The 26,086-nt window shown below is 35.3% G+C and overlaps 2 protein-coding genes across 2 annotated transcripts; both read right to left on the bottom strand.

The window, feature by feature from the left end:
• Positions 1–340: 340 nt before the first annotated feature.
• On the bottom strand, positions 341–18,235 carry LOC145639588 (PH, RCC1 and FYVE domains-containing protein 1-like). Its single transcript, XM_081690872.1, has 9 exons — positions 17,099–18,235; positions 15,136–15,222; positions 13,772–13,861; positions 9,311–9,394; positions 8,999–9,160; positions 6,797–8,908; positions 6,212–6,358; positions 1,543–1,817; positions 341–802 (listed from the first exon to the last, which is right to left on the bottom strand). The coding sequence occupies exons 1-9, from the start codon at positions 17,144–17,146 to the stop codon at positions 712–714; spliced, it is 3,096 nt and encodes a 1,031-aa protein (XP_081546998.1). The 5' UTR covers positions 17,147–18,235; the 3' UTR covers positions 341–711.
• A 3,317-nt stretch (positions 18,236–21,552) lies between these two features.
• LOC145626183 (HVA22-like protein a) lies at positions 21,553–25,246 on the bottom strand. Its single transcript, XM_081678640.1, has 5 exons — positions 24,857–25,246; positions 24,693–24,719; positions 23,617–23,739; positions 23,118–23,364; positions 21,553–21,875 (listed from the first exon to the last, which is right to left on the bottom strand). Exons 1-5 carry the CDS (start codon positions 24,925–24,927, stop codon positions 21,786–21,788), a joined length of 558 nt encoding a protein of 185 aa, XP_081534766.1. The 5' UTR covers positions 24,928–25,246; the 3' UTR covers positions 21,553–21,785.
• Positions 25,247–26,086: the final 840 nt, after the last annotated feature.

Here is a 26,086-nt window from a genome sequence, read left to right as displayed (position 1 = left end):
ACTTCCTCAATTTTTTTTTAATTGCATCACCTTTGGTTTCACGGGACTCTTGGCCAATTTTTGGAGTAGAGAGAGGTTGAGAGAAATGGTGGTGGTGGTGGTGATATGGCAATTAGGTGGAGTTGGCCGTGGCAGCTGTGCTAGTTATTGTGGCCTAGGGATGGGGCAGGTGCAAAGGCCACCTTCACTCCTTCAGGCCGTGGATCACAGTTGATGATGACATTGTAGGTTTGGCTATGCAACATTTTGTTTCTTCTTAGTAGAGTTTTTGTTTTGTGAGAGCTTACTCTTAATAATAACAATACAATCTGATATGTTTAAACTTTGAAGCAAAAATGCATTTTCCACTTCATCTGTAAGTGGAAACAGAAAACCATTAACTGACAGTACCTGTTAGTGTACCCTATACAAAACTAAAAGCTGCAATGATTTAGTAAGTTCAGTTGATTGTCTAACTATACAATCACAATGAGGGCAAAGAATTAATCATGTAAAAAAGAGGGATTTTGACTGGCTCTTGAAAGTGAAGGCAAATTCACAATTCCACATTTGCAAAGGCGTGTGGGTTTAAGAGTTCATCCCTTCCTGTCATTTGATGGTGCTAATATGTCTGCCATAGTTTACCTGAGAAACCAGGTCAGCACACTCCAAATAAGACTGCCATTGTTGCCAGCTTTGCTTCCAAGATGATAATATACACTCAGGCCACACTTATTGACTCTGTATGTTGTGCCGTTCACATACTCTGCTGCTGTTTTCAGTCCACCACTTTTCCGCTTGTCCTTCACTGAAACGTTTGCGGCTGAGAAGACAAAAGTGCTCAATAAGGAATCCAAATAACATGAACGCATTAATTTGATGTTAATGCACCAATCACCAGTTTGTCCGTGGTGCAAAGTTGCCAAAAAATATAAAAATATATTTCTTATTTCAAGATAATAATCTTCTTTTACCACAAAAATGGTCTTGGTTAAATGAAGGACAAGAACACAACGGTTTTGTAACCTTAAAAATTTCAGCACTTCATTACCACTTACAATAGCAACTACAATGCAAAGTATAATTTAAACCCAATTCTTTGACCATAAGAAACATAAAAGTGATAAAACCCACTATACCATCCATTAGACCATTAACCATAGAGGCAGGTCGAGAATGGAGAGGTAAGTGATGATAGGCGGGAAATCAACTAGGGTGGGTGTGGCGTCCACTAAATGGGGGTGGTTTGGAATAATTTTGACACAAATAAGAAAGTATTAGTAGGAGGTTCTAAAAAAGACACCATGTAAGAATATAATCAAGAGATGCAGATATTAAAACATAACAAGCACTGCCTGAGTCTGCCTGACAAAAAGACCAGTTAGCTGGAAAAGAAAGTGTTTGCAGTGTTACATACTTGTAGTCTTGTACACATTCCATCAACTCCACATGTCCACATAAGTTAGAAGAAAGTTCATGAGATTCTACTTACTATCCAACACATAATGTCATATGTCACCATGCAGAAAGAACCTAATGTAAGTTTGTTTCACAATACTGTACCTGAAACGCAAACGCTTGAGCTCATTAGTGCCTCCTGGCAAGGAGCAAAGTGTTATGTACACGCCAGGTTCATCTTGTACAACCCACTCTGTCTTTTCAGGCTGTGCCTTTTCTCCATTAGTTAGTAAGGCATCCATAGTAACAGTTGACTCACTTCTAGGAGACAGAAAGTTATCATCGGAGACCTTTCTAAAGGAACCCGAGGATTGCCCACAAAAATCTAATTTGCTGCTTGCATCTTTTCCTCCCTGTAACTTTTCAGCCATCTCCTTCAACTGTCGGAACAAATTTCACAGCCCATATTAGGGATAGTTAGAAAAATACTGTCATATGTCACCATGCAGAAAGAACCTAATATAAGTTTGAGCAACAATAAAGATATTAAAACTGGATAGGATAGAAAAAAAAAAAAAAAAAAATTGCATCTACTCCTTTGGAAGTACAACAAAGATATTAGGGATTATATTGCTTAAAAAATCGTATTCCACTTATTTATTATAGACATAGAATATCAACCACTTACTCTGTTGTTTTTAATTGTGTCATTTGAAGTTTCACACATCCCTATACAAAACTTCGATCATTCCTATATTTATTTGCATTTAGTAAAAATTATAAAATTTTGATATTTGGAAAACATAAATCAAGATAAAACTAATAAAATCCCACTTGACTATATCTTTTTGATAGATATTATATTTAGGATAATATTTGTCGCATATTAGGATATATTTATTGTATATTTTGTATGTTTATCGTATCTAGGTTTCCTAACGTGTTTAGACCTAGCGTTATAAACTCTATATATTTGATCAATGATACACACTCCAGATTAAGGAGTTTTCCCGAAATCTAACATGGTATCACAACTTAGGTTTTAGATCTCAATTTTAATTTTCCCAATTTCTTGGTTTTTTGTTTTATTGGGACCTTGCTTACATCACAAATTCCGCTACTTTATACTCTGCATATTTCATCAGATTTCAACTCCTTCTTTTTCCTTTAACTTTCTGCTCCCTGTTCCATTGAACACTCCATGGCCAAGGACGACGAAGTACCCAACTCGCCTCCACCGCCTCTAACGTCGGAATTTCATCCGGCTCTAGCAGTCAGTAACATCAAGAACGCCATACCTTTGGTTCTTGATTACGAGAAGGTTCAATACTCCAATTGGGTGGAGTTGTTTGAGAATCACGCTTGTGCGTACAATGTGTTAGATCACATCGACCCAACCGTTTCCCGACCGACTGATGTTTCGGATGCCTTGTGGAAGCGTCTCGATGCAATTGTTAAACAATGGATATACGGCACAATCTCAACCGAACTTCTCAACACAATTTTGGCCCCGGAGCAGAAGATGGTCATCCGTCTTGTTTCCGGTCTCACAAACTCGGACTTTGACACGGTGGCGACGATGATTCAACAAACCGAACCATTACCGTCGTTTAATTCGGCTAGGTCTCGATTATTACTCGAAGAATCCCGTCGTGCTAATGACCAAGCACAATCGAGTCAGTCGGCGTTCGTCGCTCAACAAGACGCTTCGTCAAACTCCAATCAGCAGCAACCAGCCGCTAACGGTGGCCGCGGCTCCGGTGGTCGCGGACGTGGGGGCCGAGCCGGTGGCAGAGGAGGTGGTGTGGGTAAGGGCTGTAGAAAAAGGAGAGGCACCAATTCCACCAAGCAGCCCAATAACTCTCAACAACAACAAACCCCACCTCAAACTCTACAGTGGCCCACACCTCAAATGTGGCCCGACTTTCAAGCCCATTCGTGGCAAGCCCATCCGTGGCATGGATCTTAGGCCACACCACCTTGTCCATATCCAACCACTTCTGCCCAGTTGGACAACCTAGGCAACAAGCACCCAATGGGCCTTCACATCAGTCAGGCCCAACGCAGCAAGCATACTTGGCCAATATTGGCCAACTTTATATTCCCACGGAGCTAGGTTCGGCTTACTCGTCCATGACTTTACCAAATCCGGACAACGGTTGGTATATGGACTCGGGTGCAACATCTCACATGACTCATAACTCAGGTACTCTCATGCCCCTATTTAATTTAAGCACTAATAATAATATTTTAGTTGGCAATGGACACCGCATTCCTATTACGGGTTATGGTCATACTACCCTTCCTAATAATAAATTACTCCTTCGTGATGTTCTTTTAGCCCCTCAAATCATTAAAAACTTAATTTCAGTTCGCAAATTCACATCTGATAATAATGTTTCTATTGAATTTGACCCTTATGGCTTCTCTGTGAAAGACCTTCGAACGGGGAGGATAGTAACGAGATACAATAGCTTGGGAGACCTTTATCCAGTCACCACCACCACACCTTCATCATGCCTTGCCTCTACTCTTATGGTCACTACCCTATCCACTTGGCATAGCCGCTTGGGTCACACTGGAGCTAGTTCTTTTAATTTTTTAAGGAGCAATAAGTTAATTAATTGTAATAAGGAGTAATTTTTGCAATTCTTATCAATTAGGAAAACATGTTAGAAAACCGTTTTATGATTCTACTAGTCATACTACTTGTGCTTTTGATATTATTCATGCCGATTTGTGGACTTCCCCAATTCGTAGTGTTAATGGTCATAAATATTATTTAATTCTCATTGATGATTTCACTCACTTTGTGTGGACTATTCCTATTGCTTATAAGTCTCAAGTTTTTTCCACTTTTGTGAATTTTCGTAATTATGTCCAAACTCAATTTGAACGGCCCATTAAAGCCTTTCAAAGTGATCATGGCCAAGAATTTGATAATGATCCTTTCAAAAAGCAGTGCTTAGATATTGGAATGGTCTTTAGGTTCTCTTGTCCTCACACATTCTCACAAAATGGAAAAGCCGAACGTATGATTAGAACCATTAACAATGTCAAACGCACACTTCTCTTTCATGCCTCCCTTCCACCTAATTTTTGGGTTTATGCTCTTGAGACCGCTACATATCTCATAAATATTTTACCAACCAAAGCTCTCAAAAACATAACTCCAACTCAAGCGTTGTTTAGAAAACAACCTTCTTATGCTCACTTACGGGTGTTTGGGTGTCTTTGCTTTCCTAATTTATCATCCACTGCTCCACATAAATTAGCTCCTCGCTCCGCTCCATGTGTCTTCTTAGGTTACCCTTCGAATCACCGCGGCTATAGATGTCTAGATATTTCAACTAATAAAATTATTTTATCTAGTCATGTCACCTTTGATGAGCATTCTTTCCCGTACACCAATTTGGGTCAATTTCGGATTAAGGACTATGATTTTTTAGGTAATATTTGTCGCATATTAGGATATATTTATTGTATATTTTGTATGTTTATCGTATCTAGGTTTCCTAACGTGTTTAGACCTAGCGTTGTAAACTCTATATATTTGATCAATGGTACACACTCTAGATTAAGGAGTTTCCCGAAATCTAACACTTTTCTTACGTATAAAATGCAAATGATGGTCAAAGAGAGATGTATGAGCAGTCAAAAAGTCCAAAAGGTGCAACTTTTAAAAAAAGAAGTTACAAGATAATATTTAAAAGCCTCAGGTTTCAATCTTGAAATAGATACTCCCTCCATCCCTTAATACAAAGCCTCTTTCCAGCATTTATTACTCACATAATAAAGAGAAAGAGACTTTTAATTTAGGGACGGAGGGAGTACTAATCATAGCACAATATACAGCAAGCTACAAGATAATATTTATGCTAAGTAATTAAAAACAAGTTTCTCAATGACAAGAGGCTTTTTTTTTTTTTTTTTGCAAGCAATCTCCACAAATTTCATTTTCAATACATAAAAAATTGACTGATGGTTCACAATAGCTTTCTCCTTTCCCTTCTCACTCCTACCTTTCCCGATGGGTGTCCTCCCTTATCTCATTTTTTTCACTTCCCCATCAAAAAAAAAAAAAAAAAAAACTTATAAATAACCATAGGAAAAACAGAGAAAAAAATCACCACCTATATATATGAAGGTTCTCGTAAGAACCCATAATTATGCGAGGACACTCTCTATATTCTATATTTTTACTCACATGTTCGAAATTTTAAATGAGTTAAATTAGATATTTTAAATTACTATTCACATATTCTAAATCTTAAATTAGTTCTAAATTTTAAATTGTGTGTTCTAAGATTTTTTTTTTTTTTTTTTTAATCATATGTTCCAAATCTTTACTTGTATTTTCTACACCTTTACTCACATGTTCTTAATTTTACTAACATGTTCAAAATTATAAATGAGGTGTTCTAAATTTTTATTCTCATGTTCTAAGTTTAAAATTAGATGTGCTAAATTTACTCATATGTTTTAAATTTTAACTCACATGCTCTAATCCTTAAATCAAAGGTTCTAAATTATTACTCAGACAGATTTTGAAAACTTTTAATCACATGTTCTAAATTTCTATACACACGTTCTTTATTTTAGACCCATTCTTAGATAAATATGGTGTTCTCATATAGGGACCTATTCTCACCGGATCCCTTTTGTCAATACTATCAAAAAGAAATTCTTCCATTGTCAATACAGTCAAGACAATTATGAGTTATGAAAAAGTGCTGAAGATATGAATAACTGGAAAAAACAATAGATGAGTGATGTATCTATAGGGACTGCATGATGCTTTTGACAATAATTATGGAGATGTTGGGAAACTAACCTGTGCAGTCAGGGACTTAATGACTTCCTTGGCAGCTTTGGATTTCTCAGCCTCATCTACTGCTACCACTTTGGCCTCCTTAAGTCGCTTTCTTGTTTTCTCCAGTTCAGCTTCCAGAAGCCTATTGTCACCAGTAAGTTTTTCTACCTAATAATTTGATCCATAATTTGGTCAGAATTTTACCAATTAATTGATAAAGGATAATGGCACATATGCCATAGCACAAATTCATTATAAGTTTATAACAGTAGAAAGCCTTGGTAGGGCTTTCCTACATTCATCTGGAATTTTTTATTCATGTATAATATCCAAGTATCTATACCCTAAGGTGTCGGTTACCAATGACACTCACCAAGGTGGACTCACTGGATAGGAGTATCAGAGTAACAAAAACCCTACTTGTTCTTTCTACAGGATTCCTTTTTATAGATATAAGAAAAAAGGAAGCATACATTGTCTATGCACACTTTTCCTTTTATAGATGTACTAATTTGAATAATGCATGTAGCACTAAGGGAAGCACATCGGAGGGGGCATAATATCAGAATTACAGTACGGAAATCTCTGCTTTATGAAATGGCTCACCTCTACTCTTAATTGAACAACTTCTTGCCTCAAATCATCTTGTGTAGGCTTTGAGTTAGGAGCCATAACTTCCGGAGATGTAGGAAGACTGATCGAATTATTAAACGTAAATGATCTTGCAGGACTGCACCCTTGTGAAATGGGTGATGCTGTCCGAGAAACCATCCTGGAACCAGGAGCAGAAGCTGAGACTCGTTTATCTGAGGTTCCCACCATAGGGTATAAACTGCTTGATACATGACTACTGCCAGGTTGAAATATCCCATTGAAAGTAGGAAAGATGGAGCTCTCAACTTTTCCTAGTTTGGCACCACCCTTAGTACGATCACTATCAATTCTTTTCAGGGAATTGACAAATGCGAGTCCCCCGAATTTCGGAAGTAATGTTTCCTTCTCTGCTCCTTCATTGGACTTTTGAAGACTGATTTTACTGACAGGTCTAGGGATTCGCATATTTCCATATTCTGTTGCTTTCTTCAGCTTCACATAGCAATCATCACAAACCCGGTAAGGCTTATTCATGTTTGGAGCCAAAGAAGCTTTCAGAGATCTGCGGCTGCTGCATGCCTTGCAAAATACCTGCCCACAGTTGTAGCAATTATGACGTTTCCTTCGGAAACCAAATGGATTATGACAACCAGTACACGTAGAATGGTCAGTTCCCGAAGCCCATTTGTGTAAACAAATGGCAGCAGTAAAATTGGACCCACATGCTACTCTCTTTACTTGGTTATCTTTCATAAACTCAACAAGAGTAGGTTCATTTCTGTGGTCATTATCTCCATGACCTAATTGCCCATTTGTCCCTCTTCCCCAAGTGAAAACCTCCGCCCTAGATGTCAAAACTGCAACATGATGAGAACCACAAGCAATATCTTCTACAAAATTGTCTGCAATCTTACCCTCAACACAAAATGGAGTTCTTTCATTAGCAGCAGGACATCCTAATTGTCCATAAGCTGTACTGCCCATTGTATAAACTCGTCCAGAGGTAGCAAGAGCAACAGTAAAATCACGGCCACAAGCTACTTTGCAGAAACTATTATCCATTAGCACTTCTACACACTCAGGGATCAGTCTAGCTTCCTTATCACCGTGGCCAAGCTGGCCTTTATCACCCTCACCCCATGTAAAGAGCTTTCCCGATGCTAAGAAAGATCTATCAAACATAGTTTCACTTTCCAGAATGTCAACAACTGCCGCAGTATGCCAAGCACCACAAGCTACCCTCAGTGTTCGTTGTCCCTTTAAGGCCTCAACTTCCCTTGGAACAGTATAGCTCATACGGTCTCCGTGGCCCAGGACACCAAAGGTACCATCTCCAAATGTAAACAACTGACCAGTTGATAAAACTACAGCAGTATGCCAAGGTCCACAAGATGCAAAAGATACATGCATACCTTCTAAAGGGCCAGATACTCTTTTAGGTATCCAGTGACCTGCCTCACTAACATGTCCAAGCATACCGGGATTCCAGGTACCACCACCCCATGTAAAAAGATCACCAGATATTGTAATGGCACAAGTATGGTACTCCCCACATGCAACAAGTTCTATGTTCATACCACTAAGACCTTCGATCAACTTTGGATTGGAAACATCAACTTCCACACCATGCCCAAGCCTGCCTCCTGACTCTTCCCCCCAACTGAAGATTTCCCCTTGCCTGTTAACTAACACTGCATGCCTAACACCACAAGCTATATGATGAACATCAAGGACCACTGTTGATTCTAGTGCCTTGGGTAGATTAGCATCAAACTTGCCACTACGTGAAACTCCAAGGGAGCCACCACCCATTATGCCCTCACTGATTCCTTCTCCCCACATGTAAACATCACCCAAGGAATCAAAATCATCAGGAAAAGATCCTTGACTTGATGAACTTACCAAACTTGATGAACTAATCCGAATGCTTTCAGATGATGAATTTCGGCCCGTAAAGTTTTCTACACTGTTGGACGGTGGAAAGCTAGCAACATAGGTGGATGCCTCGGTCTGACTGCAGTTATTGGATGCTGCAGTGTAAAGTATTATGTCGGAGAATGCTTTTCCCAATCCAGTTTGTGGAGGACTCTCACTTGGCACTTGGCAGGGTGCATCCCCAGCATCCTAATGTAATTCAAAGCAAAAGTAAGTCAACTGCAAGATTGCTTATGATTTATAATAAATTAGATAGGAGATTCTGGGAATGGGACAGACATGTGATGCAATTGTTTGATGAATTCTGCGATTAGTTGAGCCATCTGCAGATGATGTACTACTCTCCCTTGCTTCATTTTTCCATTTACGCCAGCCATTCTTTGAAATTAGTGCCTTAAGACCAACAAACCACACTTCAGCTTCATCTTTGTCCTTGCATATCTATCACAAAGATTATAAGAATGTTAAAATCACTTTTTCAATAATTTGGCACATAAAATTACTTCATACAATAAGAACACTGCAAATGATAGCAAATGGATCCTGAATTACGAACTTGGAAAGTTTTAGCATTCATAATAAATGACTCACCAAATCCAATGATCTACTATCATTGTATATAAGAGAAAATGATTGATACTCCTTTTCAGGCCGAGGATATCGCTTAAAAATTCCCTGAAATGCAGGAAAATCACCTCAAACAATTAAAATTATAATTAAAAAAAAAAAAAAAAGTCATAAGGAATTTCAGCCACTGCACTTTCCTTCTTTCATCATTTTTTTCAGGCTTTGGATGCAGAAGATTCTCCGAAGGAACTGTAATAGAGAAAGAGATACTAGTAGACTCAACACCCAAGAAGTATTGGGATGTAATAACTAGCTGACTACAAGGATCTTATCTTTTTTTTTTTCATAGGATAGATCATACCCAACCTGTGTTTTCCCTTTCCAATCTCTTCCTCTTCATAATTGTTACGGTTGTTATATAGGTGACTGTCTATGTGCATGCATGGTATGTTATAAATTTCCTACAGCTCAGTGCCGCTCGCAACGCTGGCAGAACTGGTACTACTACAAATATTGTCTAGATTATATTTGTATAATATAGAATTATTACTATAATTAGGGGTGAGCTTGGACAAGAGGTTCGGTTCCAATAGGTAGTAAAATTAAGACCTGTTGCAACAGGTTCAGGTTCTCTGTTTTTTGGAACCGTAGGATATCCTGTAACTTAATAAAAGATATCACTTAAGCTTAAATGATAAAATAATTTAAAGCCCAACTTTTAAAAACTAAAAATGACGATGATAAATATATGTATTAGATTTGCTAAACAACCACTTTTGGTTTGTGGAATTTGCGAGTTGTAAAAGTTATATATAAATTTGTGATCATCTAGAATTTTTTTAAAGTTAATTTTGCAACAACTATTCCCTCTATTTTTTTAAAAGCGTCACTTGAGTTTCTACACTTGCCGAGGTACAACTTTGACCATCAATATCTTTAATTAGAATTTAGTACAAATTATATATATAAAAAAAATATTTATTATAAAAGTAGACATTATAACAAATCCAACAATTTATTACAAGATCATGTTAATAAATTATATAGTAGTAAAAAAAATTAAGTCAAAGGTAATACATGAATAGTGCAAAATCTCAAGTGATGGGTTTAAAAAAAACGGAGGGAGTATTAAGTATATAAAAAGGCAGGGTTCCTTGAACCGAAACCTGTCAACAGGCTTAGGTTCCGATCCGATTATCATTTAGAGGAACATGTTGCAACAAGTTCCGATTCAGGTTCCATGTCTTTTAACTGTTATACTCACCCCTAACTGCCCTAATAATTATCTTGTCACTTTTTATTTTATTTTATTTAAAAAAAAAAAAAAAAAAAAAAAAAAAAAAAAAAAACCCTAAAGAAATATAAGGGATTTTCTGATTCCTATACCTTTAGTGGAGGGTTGTTTTGAGGATTTCAAGAAACGGAAAGGCAATAAATTACCTTGATTTACTTCTTTTGTTGTTTGATTAACCAATTTAACCATTACTTCTACGATTCCCACTTCCCTTTATCATGATTCCTCCCTCCCCCAAAGAATCATTCTCACTCTCAAAATCCTCTGCACCCAACTAGCCCTAACTCCCACTTTGACCATCTCATTACACCATATAACTGCAAACCACCACTCTGACCACTAGAGGGCCCTTTGAATTACCTAACCACCATTGAAACTCAACCAACCTCCTTGAACCACCTACACACCATCAAAAACCACCCCTTCCTCTAAAAAACAACCAACCTCCACCGAAAACACATAAAACCACCCCACCACCAATAATCCACCACAAAACCAATCATCATCGTAAACCACCCGCAACCCCCGAGTACCATCCCAACCACCCTATGAACAAATCCTAACCTCCCTGAAAAACCACCTAACAGCTTTGAAAAGAAAATCGACCATTAGTTTTAAAAGGCACAAAAGTCCTTGGAGCCTAAGCGCAAGGAGAAGGCGTGTGTGTTTGAACATGAGCACACTATATATATATATATATATATATATATATATATATATATATATATATATATACATATATATATACATATACATATATATATATATATACACATATATATATATGTATATATATATATATGTATATATATATATGTATATATATATATATGTATATATATATATATATATATATATATATATATGTATATATGTTAGATAAGTCTACAAAAAGTATTCTGGGAAAAGATAAAAGGGCCATGTGATCCAAAAATGGAATTAAGGTACATGGGGTTTCTTTCTCCTCTAATATTAAAGTAAATCTAACTTTAAAAACATTATTTAGGCAGGTGATATTAATAATTTTCTTGCTAAGGCCCAATTGTATTTACGTTAAATAAATATTTATTTTGGCGGGTGTTATCGTTACTTTTGCTGCTAAGGCCCTATTCTATCACCTTAAGTTAATAATATTTATTTTGAAAGGTGGCATTTTAACTTCTGTTGCTAAGTCCCTATTCTGCTGACCCATATTGAAATTATTGATGCCATACAACATTAAGCACAAAAGGCTCTCGTGCAGCCTAGAAAAATGTGCATAAGCGCACGCCTTTTGTAGGTTTTTGCACCGGGAAGAGCTAAGGCACGGCACCAGCTCTTGCACCTAAGACAAACTTTTTAGAACTAAGGACCCACCCCATCCTAAAACAACTTGAACCACTTGAAAACCACAACACCTACCCTAAAAACAACTCTAAGAATTAAGAAAATCAACCAAAAGGGGAAGAGAGATGTCCTCTTCTTAAATGTTTACTTTGTTATCAAGATAAAGGCAACTGTCCAACGCCTTTTTCTCTAGGGTAGTCTACCAAATAAAAAAATTAATAAAAAAAAAGCCACAACCTATCTTTTTTAAATCTAACAAGTCTGGGATTGAGAATGGACAGGTTGATTGTCTAACAATGCCTGTTGGAATCATATCTATTTTACAGTCTTACATCCTCAAAATACATTCAAAACTTAACCACATCATCACGTATTGCCCAATGTGATATAAGGTACTAAACTACACTGCATTCTCTACCAAAACAACCGATATGCATCTGAATTGACCGAAGAATTGCATGAATACATGTGATCGCCCTTATTCACACCTTTGACCTCCTTACAGCTTCCACCTTGAACTTCATCAACTTGGCTTTCTAATTGGTGATTAGATTACCTGATTGTTCAAGGCTTCTAGACATCATAACAAAGGGAGAAAGCCTTCACATATTTGCACCCCCTTAGCTCTAATAAGATAAAAGAAACCTAAAAGGGAAATGGCGCAATAAATACGAAACTTCCCAAAAAGGTAAATGATGCAATTATTAGTGAAAAATGAAGTAAAAAGTAATTATCACTATATTTTCAAGTCTTCAAGCAACAACACTCTAGTCCTCCAAAAATGGCAGATGAAATCCTCATCACAGTTGGTAATGGACACCACCAAGAACTGAGTCCTTGGCCTTTATTTTGTATTATTCTTTATTAAAAATGGACAAAAAATTAAGTAATTGAAAATTTTCAGATAGTTACAGGCCTTACAGCAGTACTGTGGTATGTCTTGTTGCCCTTATGTTTTGATGATGATCGATAATGACTTGGAAAACTTTATGGTACTAATCAAGTTTCTTTGAAATGTTTTTAAAAATCTTTTTTATATCAAAGAAGTAAAGATTTTAAATCTATTGGTTTTTTCCCTAAAATTTTGCAAAATTCTATAGCAATTTTTCCTATCTTTTTGCACAAGTGATCTTGGAGCGTGGAACTTGTATGTTTGCATTTTTAATTTAAATAAGGTTCTTGAGAAATTTAAGGGATCTTATTTGTTGATTAAGGAAATTGTGGACACCCATTTTTACCGTCCAACTCCTAGTGTCCTTGCACCTTATTTATAGAAGCATTTTGTTTTGGATTATTACAAGAGAATAACCTTTGAGCTAAAAAAGATGTCATTTAACTTGAGTTCTATTGTGTCTTTTTGTTCTTATACAAGTGTTCTTACCCGAATTGTATAATTGGGAATAGGGTTCGAGTGAACTCTACAATAGCTTTGACTGAAGCTTTATTTTGAATGAGAGATTTGAGAATACAGTAGGTCGAGGGATCCCCTATTAGGAACTTGGATAAGAGTCTTAATTTGTGATAAATTGTTGCTATATCATAGTAATAGGTTGTAAGTTGGGACTAGGAAAGTTTCCCCGTAAAAACTATAGTGCACGTTTGAGCTCCTTGTCGTTTTAGCTTTTAAATATTCCGCAAAATTTGGCTAAGTTCCCTATACTACAATTTTACCCCTCTTGTGCTTTGAATAAAGGATAGCAAGCATATAAATGTACCTCTTTAACTGCAAGGAGGCACTTTGTATTACAAAATAAACTCATACTCTGATTTAGTCCATTATAATCCAAAGATCACAAGTCAAATGGTGACTAATTCTTGACTACCAATATTTTATTACTTAGCTAGAAATGGACAGTCAAACTTACAGTTCGCTGCCCAGGAATAATCCTTGAAACTTGGCTGAGTTTAAGCTGTTTCTCCTCCTTCCCAGAGTACCATATCAATACAGATTCATCCTGATCATACAAAGCAAAGGAGTCAACAAAATTTAAGCAGCAAGTTCTCCCAAATATTGCCACAAAAAAAAAAAAAAAAAAAAAAAAAAAAAAAAAAAAAAAAAAAAAAAAAAAAAAACTTCACTAAGATACAAGTTTAAGGCCACTGCTTTCCTAGAATGTAAGCAATGCCTTTCATGGTAGAAGATAGATGAAAGTAGGATAGGCTGAGAGGAAGTCCAGTTTACTGAACAAAATAAATACCACCCTTGTGGAGAAATGAATGCAAATATATTACAATTGAGTGCAAATGTAGCTTCAATGCCATGCAAGAATCCATATATTCCAAATCTTAGTTTAACCTTGTCAGTGTTTGAAAAAGCACGCCTACACGCTAAGGTGCAAGGCGTCAGGGGTCATGCACTTTTTATGGTCTAGGCGAGGCAATTTAATTGAGGTGCAGCTTAAGGCGCCTCGGCACATCCCTGAGGCGCACAAAGTTTTTTTTTTTTAAAAAAAAAAATTAGCATTTTATTTTATTGTTTATAATATGTGCCTCACTTCACTGAGGCGTGCCTTAGGCACAAGGAACTCCGAAATGCCTTGGTGCGCCTTGAGCCTTTTTATACATTGACCTTGTCAACAATATCAGATAATTCATCCTTCCATGCATAAAATGTGTACATAAGTATCAAAAAAGTATATATATACTCCCTCCGTTTTTAAATACTTGCTCCATTTCCATTTTTTGCACTATTCATTTGTCCTACTTTGACTAATGTTTGTGATTTATACATAAGAATAAATATAGTCTTGTGGGTACTTATTGGAATCATCTCAATGAATAGATTATTAATTTTCAATTGTTAGAATTTATACTTATTGATAATAAAGATATTAGTAATCAGATATTAGTAATCAAATATTAGCATCGACATGCGTGTCCAAGAGAAATGGAGCAAGTATTTAAAAACAGATATATATATATATATATATATATATATATATATATATATATATATATATATATATATATATATATATATATATATATATATATATATATATATATATATATATATATATATATATATATATATATATATATCCTAGTTCTTATTTTGGCCTTGGTTCTCATTATAACTTGGTTATATATATATATATATATCAATCAATCAATCAATCAAAGCCTTAATCCCAAAAGTGTATATATATATATAATATATATATATATATTACAAATACAAACAAAGCATGTGTTAAGCACTTAAGTGTATAAGACAGGGAAGTCATACATTTGAAAGCCGGAATGGGCAGAATTTAGGCTTCCCTCTTCGCCCATACTTCAGCAAAGTTGCCCCTTTCTTCAATGCAGTAACCGCCTGAAAATGTAAATAAATTCGGAGCTATATCTATACCATCCACATCACAAACATAGTTATATTTTCCAAAATCGTATAATTGATTTACAGTCACAGAATACAATAGCTTCTCTTTATCCAAAATAATCATATATGACACCTGATCTAATTTAATCATAATTTGTGTGGCTTAGGGGGTTGATCAAGGCCTTGATAATAAACAGATGTGGAACTTTCATTAAAGCTGATCCCTTTTCCTCAAATTCATTGTAGGTACACCAATAGAAAATAAACATTTTCAGATCTTAAAGGGCTAAATCTGTAATTTTGGGACATCCTTGCAATTTGTCCTATTTCAAGTACAATTTGATGCAGATAATGAAAAAAAAAATGTACTAGTGACTCCATCTCTACTGCAATTTTCCTGAAATTCGTAAGTTTGAGATCTCACTAGTCAGTAGTCACTACAGCATTGTTCGGCACAAATTCAAGGTCCCAAACTTTCTTAATGATATGTATAATCTTTTACTTCTCATAAAAACTACTTTTGATTGATATTTTCTATTCGTACAGTTAAATATCATCCAAGAAAATTAATCTAAACAAGTCCAAATTGCAGGTGTTCTAAATCCCATGTCCAAGAATTCTAGGTCTCGATGTATCATATCTTAGACATGTACCCGTAACGGGTATTATAGGTATAGCAAAATTTGAATCTTGATGTCTATCTCAGGAAAATATCTTAATTTCTTAAATTTACAGTCCACATATTCCATCTTAACTCTGCCCTTTGCTTCTAAAATATGTCTCAACTTTTATATTTCCACAGATGACTTCTTGTATTACTTACGATAAGACTAATGTACCCAAAATACAGACCACGTCATTTGGGAGCCTTGTATATCTTCACTTAGTGGCAACTGCTGGTCTAACCTCCTTTATACTTATGATAATAATCCAACCATGTGCTATAGGTCTCCTTGTGGTACCTCTAAATTCTAACTTCTTAGAAGTACATAGCATTGAGTGCTTTCTCATCTTATATGCTTACAAGAACTCAAAATAATTATCAGGCTATCTTGAACTCCCTCCATCCCAAAAATATTTCCTATTTGACTTTGGTGTGAAGAGAAAGTTTTTCCAAATAACTACAACTTAAATATCACATATCAAACCCTAACACTTGTGGAAAGGTTCAGATTACCTCCAGTGTAGGAAAAAAAAAACTGTTATAGAATTTTGTACATATTGCCAATGGGGTGTGTTTTATAGAGGTAAGAGAAAAACCCGAATGTTTCCATAACCATGAAGCTCCTCAATTACCAAATATATACACATCTGATATTAACATAAGGGAGTTATAGCATGTGTCGAAGACTCTCGTGAGCTCTTTAGCAAGCACTACCCAATCAATTGGAAAGGGATAATATTGACAGGCAAGTTTGCAGCAGCCTCCTTTAAACACTATTAGTACTCCCTCAATCCCCACTAGGAAATTTGCGGTCCCCTCACATCAAATCAATAATTACTATAATGATGCTCCCCTCAAACCCTTCTTATGCCATACGATCAAAGGTTATATCGGTCTACCAATCACTTCAACATATCAAACCTTTAGCTTTCACAATAGGAGTCAAGTTTCTCATATGTATCAGATGATAGTATACAATTATCAAAGCTATAAATTCAACAATAATGCTTGTAAGTCTCTATTATTAGATGATAAGTCAATGGTCTATTCATAAACTTACAGTCAACACAAAGCAATCATAACATAATTCCTTGTACAATATACCAATCAAAGAACATCAAACACAAAATAGTTTCAAATAGCATTATACAATAAAAACATCATACATTTCCTTCCTCCCCAATTAAATAGGAAAGCAAAAGCTACCTGTTCAATGTCCCTTTCCCCGGGGCCGCCCCTCGTCGAATCACCCATCTACGTTGCGAAATCCAGCGTTGTTGTGGTCGTCCCAGCCTTGTTCTACCCATTTGAACCAATCCAAAAACGACTAATAATGCTAAACCTGAAATTCAGTGACTCAACTTCTAACCCCATGAAAAAACAATGCCAATTCTCCAAACCATTATCGCTTCTCTTCCTCAAAATTTGTGCAATCCATCATCAAATTCATCTTCATCATTATATAACCTCAAAACGCATTGTTCTCAAGCTCATTTACTCCTCTAAAACCCCAAATACTCAAAATTAACCCCAAAATATGCAAATTTAAGCCACAAAATCAGCTCTTACAACTCTATATCCCCCAAATGAACCCTAATTATTCGAATTGCCTCAAATAATCAACTCACACAAAATCAAACTTGTTAAAAATTCAAAAAATGGCTCCAAATTACCTCAATCAAAACCAAAAAAAATCCACCTAAAATCCCCAAAATTGCTCCAAAAATAATCGAAGAAATCTTCAAATGCCGCCCCCAATTTGACTTCGGAGCTCCAAAAAATTCAAGAAATCGTCAAAAATGGTGACTAAATCCCGATCAAAAACAGAGAAAATTCTACAAAATCTAAGGATTACAAAACGTAACGCATGAATTCTCAATCTCTCTCTCTCTCTCTCTCTCTAAATTGAGAAGGAAGGAGAACAAATTCTTGAATGCGTTGAGTAATTTTCTCTCTCCTCCCTCCCCTTTCCTGCAACAAATGTGACAAGAACAAGGCAACGACGCTTTGAAGTGTTGAATTTTTATTATTTTTTTAAAAGTTGAAGGGTGCCACGTAAGATACCTGGAGTTTTATTGGACTTCTCCCAGGCTATATTTATGTTGTCTTTACATTTACGAAGTAGGCCCAATTTAAGATTTTTGGGCCCACTTTTTATGCTTTTGTTTTGTTTTGTGGGGTGGTGTTTAACTGTTAGGTTGTGTTTTCCCGCTTTTCTTTCAAGTTTATGTCATAAACTCACGTGATCCTACATTTTCAGGGGGGGCTCCCTAAGGCCAAAGTAGAGGGTCTTGTTCTTTTCACTCATTTTTATTAGGAAAATTTGACATTTGCTACCAGCGAAAGCACCTTATATCACATTTGCTACCCATTTAATTTTTTATTTTACTTTACTACCAATCAAATTCCCTAACTATACTTTCACTACCAGATAACGGTTTCTGTTAATGTTGCCATTAAGTGGGGCCTAATTTATCCATCACCACACCAATTTATTAACCTACACCACACTAACCACTCAACAACGCTCCCCTGCCCCCAACTCCTCATGCAAACTCGTCACTAACCCTTGCCAACCGCACCTTCAGCATCACCACCATTCACACCATCATCGACATCTTGTTGCTGCCAGCCACCAGCGCTGCCACAAACCACCAGGGCTGCCACAAGCCACCAGCGCTGTCACAAACTCGTCAAAAACCAATTGTTGCTGCCAGTCAGCGCTGCTGCCTTGAAACGCCCAAGCCCCACCCACCTGTCGCCCCAAAACCCCTCACTCTCACCTTGCCGCAACCGCAGCTCCTTGCTGCCATTTACCGCGCACCACCGGTCATCGAGCACCAAACTCCCCTGCTTCTTCAATATCACCGCATCCCCACAACAACCACCTGCAGTCACCCTCTCACACACTCCCACCAAAAACACCCCACAATCACCGCCCAAGTCGCAGCTGCTCCCCCTGTAAACCGCAGACCTCATCCCGCTGCAACAACCACCATTCGCTGCCCGAAACCAACGCAAGAAAACCACCTTTTGCCTTAGCACAAGGGGCTAATCTAATCAATTCCTCACTATTCCCTAGATCGAATTCCAAGAGAAATCAATATTTGAGAGATTTTCTAGGCAACAAACCCAAATTTTCCAACCCCAGTAAAGATGATTGAACCCTTTAAATTGAGCAAAATTTGGGTGAATTTAGGGTTTGTGAGAGAACTAAGTGTTGGAAGAAGTAATTTAGGTAACTTTGTTGGGATTTGAACAAATTTAAGAGGGTGGTCGGTCGCCGGCAAGGGGAGGGGGTGGCAGTGAGGCTTTGGGGCAAGGTTGATGAAGGTTGGATGGTGGCAGTGAGGTGGCTTGGGTGGCAGTGATGTGGCTGAACAGTAGTTAGGCCCCACAAACGGAAACAGTAACGGCGTAAGGCAACAGGTAGTAATATCTATAATTTTGGGATTTGGGTGGTAGTAAAGTCAAATAAAAAATTTAATGGGTAGCCAATGTGACACAGGGTGTTTTCGTTGGTAGCAAATGTCAAATTTTCCTTTTTGTTATTGAAGGTGTTAAAAAGTGACCTGATCTGAAAATAATTTAGTACTCCGTATTATGTATGATTCAACTTTTATAGATATTCTATTGAAAGGACTTTCGACCCTGACTTGAATATCTAAATTGACAGGCTCTAATTGAATAGTGATCCAATACGAATTTAATTTGAAATTTGCAAGTATGAGACTCGAATATGACATGTGGCTTAGAGATGATATGACTGCTATATAGCTTAAATTTTATTGACTAGAAGTTTAAATTTGAACTCAATTTAAACCCTGAAATGACCCAAACCCGAATTTTATACGTAGAAACCCAAATTTAACATGATTTTCCAAATATGATTTTGAAGCTTTGGGACCCGAATTTAACCAGATTTTGTTCTAATCCAATTTGAATTCAATCAAACCTGCTACTAACTTGACTTACATTCAACCTAACCTTTTTTAGGTCCAACCGAGCTCAACTCAAAGATATGTTAACAACTTAGCTTGTAATCAATGTAGCTCGGGTACACTTGACAAATTGACCCAATCCAAATTTGACTTGAACCTTAAATAACCTGCTGAAAACATATACTAGTACCAAACTTGAACTGAGCCACTTACGATTGGAATTGTATCATCCCGATTGAAATTTGACCAAACTTCAAATCCGACACAAACAATATAGGACGGATGACCAATCCGAACATAACCCCATCACCTAACTCGCATAGATATATAAGTCCATTAACCCGACATGCTTGGAACTTGAATTTGGCCTAACCTCACATACATTGACTTGACCCAAACATCCGAATTGGTAGTTGTTTCATTACATGCACACGGCGATATAATGGTGATGATGATGAATGAGCAAAATTTTGATATTACTCTTGAATTTTTAACTTCAAAGGCTTTAAGCAAAAGAAACTATCAGCGGTGCAGGGCCTGTTCACATCAGCTTAATTTCAACCGAGTTCACTTCAGCTCCAATCAGTTCAGTTCCTAATTTCATTCTCTCATAAAATTTTTAGTTCAGTTCAACTCCAATCAGTTCGGCCAGTTCAGCTTAGTTGAGTGAGTTAGAGCTTTATTCTATAAGAAACTGAAATTTTGTAAGTTTATGTTTGAGTATGTAATTAAAGTTGTTTGTAAGGGATGAAAAAAGTATAAGGTACTAAAGGTGATGAAGATTTTGTTTCAATAAAATGTCAATAACAATTTTTTTCACTCTAGACTAAATAGCTAGGAAACTTTAGACATCATTTTATAATAATTCGTATTAGCTACGAGTAGACTTGGTTATTGGGCGGGTCGGGTCAGGGTCGGTGCGGGTCGGTTGCGGGTCAGGGTCAAAGAGGGTCACATTTTATAGGGTCAATATAGGGTCGGGCCAATGCGGATCGCGGGTCGATAATGGGCGGGCCTACAAAATATCAATTAAAATAAATATTGGACAAAGCCATTATTAAATACATATGAATACAAATTAATCTATATAAGTATTTTTACATTATGTATTTTCTTTATCAACTAAATTGAAAAAACATGTTGGCCCTATATTGACCCTACCCAATAAGAGCCCCGTCCATTAATAGCCATGTCCATTAAAAGCCCTATAAGCTTGGCCCTGACCCTATTATTATTGGGCTACCATGTCCAATAACCACCTCTAGCTACGAGTATAAATTTAAAATGTTTGAAAGCGTCGTGTACATCAAAATATCAAAGCTAGTCCAACTATTGTGACTGTTCTTGCCTTCGTTTCCACTTTCCATTATGCAAGAATCTAATATGATAAAATTAAGAAAATAGGTAAATTGACGACCAATGTTATTTGCTCTCTTACTTAATTACTTTGATAATATAGAAGTGTATCTCCACTGGGAAATATGTATGTAAATATTATCATTACGATTTTATAGATAGCTTTGTAAACTTGAATCAACTAGAGAGAGGAAAGAGAGTCTAAAGAATACGAACACATTGAGGAACTCGGTTGAGGCAATTTTGAGGGAAGGGTTTACATGAAGCAATGTCCATACATTAATCAACCATATATATTGTTCCGAACACCTCGCCCCTAAAGATCACAATAAATTGGTTTCCATGGCAAGGAAATCTAGCTAGTAGCTACAAATAGAGTAATGTAATAATTAATAATGTCCATACAACGGAAACGAGTCAGAACCGAGGATTTGATGAGTCACAATGGTACATCCGTACAACAAAGTAAAAAATAAACGAAGGAAGTATATATTTACATCCAAAACTCAAGGGTGCAACAAAGTTAGTGAAACAAGACGTACTGGTTCAACTGGCCGTCGAATTAACTCATGAGAGAGCTAGCCATATAAAAGAGATCAATAATACCCATTATATTTATTATGAATTTTATGATCCTCTTCAAAAATCATGTAGTGTTTCCTCCTTGCTTTTGCTTCTCTATCAGCCTGCAATCACCAAGATGTTCACGTTACACTTTCAATGTATAATGTTGAAGTTTAACGGAAGATTTCATTGTGATCATACAAATTAAAATTTGACGGATTATTAATTGAAAAGCACCCTTTAGAGATACAGATTCAAAAGAACTCTGTTACACATGCCAAAAACCACTTAAACCGTCAATTCAGAGTGGACTTAGGGCCTGTTCCGATTTACTGAACTCAGCTGAACTGAACTGAACTGAGCTGAGCTGAGCTGAACTGAACTGAACTTATTAATTAGTGATTTTTAACTACGGAATAGTGATCTTTGATTATTTATTGATTATTTATTACTATACATATGTGTATATACAAATGTACATATTAAAATATTTACGAAAAATATACTATATAATTATAATTATATAATGTATGGAAAATATATTATAAAATGTATGGAAAATATATTAAAAACTTGAAACCTCTAAACATTTTAAACACATATACTATTTATTATTATTATTATTTATTGATGATTAATATTATTATTATTATTTATTGATTATTATTATTAGTATTATTATTTCAATTATTATTATTATTATTATTATTATTATTATTATTATTATTATTATTATTATTATTATTATTATTATTGTTGTTGTTGTTGTTGTTGTTGTTTTTGTTGTTGTCGTCGTTGTAATAAGAGCTTAAAAGAATGAAATTTGGCTTTATATCATTAGCAATATCATTAGACAACTGAACTGAACTGAATTGAGCTGAGCTGAGCTGAACTGAGCTGACTGAGCTGAACTGAATTGAATTGAATTTCAACGGAACAGAACATGCCCTTAACTCTACACTCTAAAATGTGTGCATCATTCTTTCCCTACCTCATCATATTAGTATTAAGGTGATGGAAAAATCGACGAAAACAAGAAAAAGAAAAACTTTATAAAACCATAGACCTGTTATAAGTAATCCATACCCAATCACCAACCCAAAACCCAAACTCTTCTAAATCACTTGATGTAGTAAATTTGGTCCAACTACACCCTACCAACAAGCTATTTGTCTAATATTATCTTATCATAATTCATAATAAGCATTTATATAAAAGAACTGAACCAAACCAACACGATCTGAAGGACCTAATTGCCTCCTTTAGTAGACCATACTCGCCAGAGAAACAATTGAAGTGAGTGAAAATTGAAGACCAATAGGGGAAAAACTTTTTCTTTTCAAAAAAAATTAAGGATTAAGTACCTTTTTAATGATCCTCTCAAATGCCTCAGTTCCATTTTGTTCAATGTACTTCTCTGCAGCATATAAAATATCATCTTGTTTGCTGAATAAGTTCTTCTTAGGAATATACCACATGGTAGAAGTGGTAATTTGTGGGTTCATATAAAAAGGTCTAATAAAATGTCTATAAACATAAGTTGCTCCATTGAATTGAGGTAGCACCAACCAGCATGTGAAAAAAAGCTTTGCATAACTCCATATAGGAAACCTGAAACATTCAATTCCATGCACGAAATTGGCGTGGTTAGTTGATTAAAGTCATGAGATGGTACTGTGGTACCCAGAATCTAGAATCAAATCTCATCTGCATTATTTTGGTGTCGTGACTCTCTTTATACCAAAAGATATAGGCAAGACTATATAATTGTGTACGAGTTATTTAATTCTATAGCCTTGTGCCAACTACATAACAAAGTAGTTATAGACAAATTAGTTTTAAGAAGTAAAAGAGGTTGCTTACCATTCAAGGACTTTGGCAAATGAGAGTTCAAAGATGGTGATTAAGGAATATAACACCCAATAAGTAAGCCATTGTTGATCATCTGACCTTGAACCACTTTCTATGGCTTTGATTGAAGCATATCTAATACATGTCATACAGTGAAATTTTCACGTCATTAGATTATCATCAATAAATAAGTAAACCAGCAATAAGGCAGTACAGTAAGAGTCATTTACGGCATGTACCACCATAAGTTTTTGATGCGGGTTTGTTCTCTCCAACTTACTAAAACTTGTTTCAGTAAAATAAAATTAATTGAAGGAATAATAATAAATAAATTTTTGACAAGTTTTAAAATAGAGGTCAGCTCATTTCTTCTTGTAACCTAAACATTATTCATGCTTTAAATTTCTCAACAAGAAAAAAAAAAAAAAATCCTTAGTATAAAAAATGACATTATCTCTCTCGTCCCACTCCTATAATTATTTAGTGCTTGCAAAGTAGTAACGTGCAACTTCAGGTGCAAATGTCGCATGAAATCCAAATTATTGGACACTAAAATTTAGTACCAACATATATCAAATCTTTCAACCACCAACACAATATTTTTGTATAGTTTTTCAAAATGCCAACTAATTGTGACACCATTTCTGTCCATACCAAAATAATGTTGTACAAACAATTTGAAACACTATTTTTTCTCCACAATATTACTGTTTTTACACTTTTAATATTACCTCCATTTCATATTATTTGCAACGATTAAACATTTTTCCTCTCCAATTTATATCAAATCGTTGCAAATAATAAAAAACGGAGGTAATATGACTATATGAGCCAAGATATGAAATACTGTAGTAATTATATACTCATATGTACTTAAATTTGTTCTTGTACATTTCATAATCTTCTAGTAAGCGAAAAAATGTCTTTGGTTACACCTACCTTCGTATTGTTCAAACAACACTTACTATCGTTAAACTCACACATTATTATACATTAGTTTACCAACTTATGAACAAATTTAACTCAACATTGTACCAAAAAAAAACAGAAAGAAAAACAGGAAATTGTTAAGAAGAAGAAAAACTTACAGAGGATAAACAAGAGCAACTAATGGCCTGCAAATATACAATATCAAAATATATATCAGAAATAACTAATTATAACAAAATTGAAAAATTTAAAAACCCTTTTAAAAATATGACTTAGCAAAAACAAAAATTGAATTTAAAACCCTTTAATAAAAAAGACTTACCCTGCAAGAACATCAAAGTTGCTAGCCACAACATAGAGAAAACTATGCTCATTTTTGCCAGATGAACCCATAATTTCCTCTGTTTTCTTTGATTTGGAAAAAATTGTAGTGAGAAAAGAAGAAACTTTTTTATTTTCCTAGAGATTCTCTTCAAAAAATAGTCAAAGTTATCATACTAAAAGCAGTGCATAATAAAAGTGTTGGTAAATTTAGAGTATTGTTTTTTCAAATAGTTTCAGAGTAAAGTGGGACAGTAGCAAAGAAACTTGGAGGAGTGATGTCTGGAGAAAGGAAATTATTTTGTGGAATCACGAAGATCGAGGCACCGAATTTGCGATATTATGTCTTTTTTTTGTGGTGTTCGTGCAATGTGTATGAACACAATGCTCAATGTTTAGGGTTTTGTTTCATCTTAGTTTCTTCTTCATCAATTACATTTATCTCTTTCTTGTTGTTTATAGCACGATTTTCAGTAGATATGTAATACACTAATACAAAATACAAAATATAAATGAACATTTTAATACTCGTTAGTAAAAATTTCAATCTTACTCTCTTTCTTGAAGTGTGTTTAAAACAAAGATGTATACATTACTCGAATGGGTTGATTATAAAGTTACCTTTAGGTAGTAGTGGAAACAAAAACAAATTATTACTCTATAATCTATATACATATATAAATGCATTAGCACTTTTCACATAGTAGTATCTTTATCGTGTGGAAACCAAAATACGACACATTATTGATTAAAGAGTTTTCTATTTAGGAGCTTAAACTTACTCCCTTTGTTGTAAAAACAATATAATAAGCAGTTAAGCACAAAGTTTTAAATGATAAATTATAGTTGGATTATCTATAATAGTACATCGTAGTAATAGCGTTGATATAATGATGAGCATAAGTGAGAAATACTCCGGGTATATATTTGTATTGTTTTAAATGGAATATTAGGTGTGAAAAGAGATGAGGGGATCAGAATAAGTGATGCTGAGCTATGCTCTAATTTAGCCACTTATTATCCGTCCAAAAAAACAAAAAAAATTTAACCTCTTATTAGCAAGAGAGATGCAAAAGTAAATACTTGAATGCATATAATGATATAACTATATAAGCCAACATAATCATTCAATTTGTTAATTAAGCAAACTTTCTTACCTCTTCTATTTTCCTAATATTCGAGGTAAAAGAATATATATATATATATATATATAATAATTAAACATGTAAAT

The sequence above is a fragment of the Chenopodium album genome, chromosome 1, assembly GCF_948465745.1.
Source record: "Chenopodium album chromosome 1, dcCheAlbu1.1, whole genome shotgun sequence".
Taxonomy (NCBI): domain Eukaryota; kingdom Viridiplantae; phylum Streptophyta; class Magnoliopsida; order Caryophyllales; family Amaranthaceae; genus Chenopodium; species Chenopodium album.
This window is presented reverse-complemented; position numbering and strand designations above follow the sequence as displayed.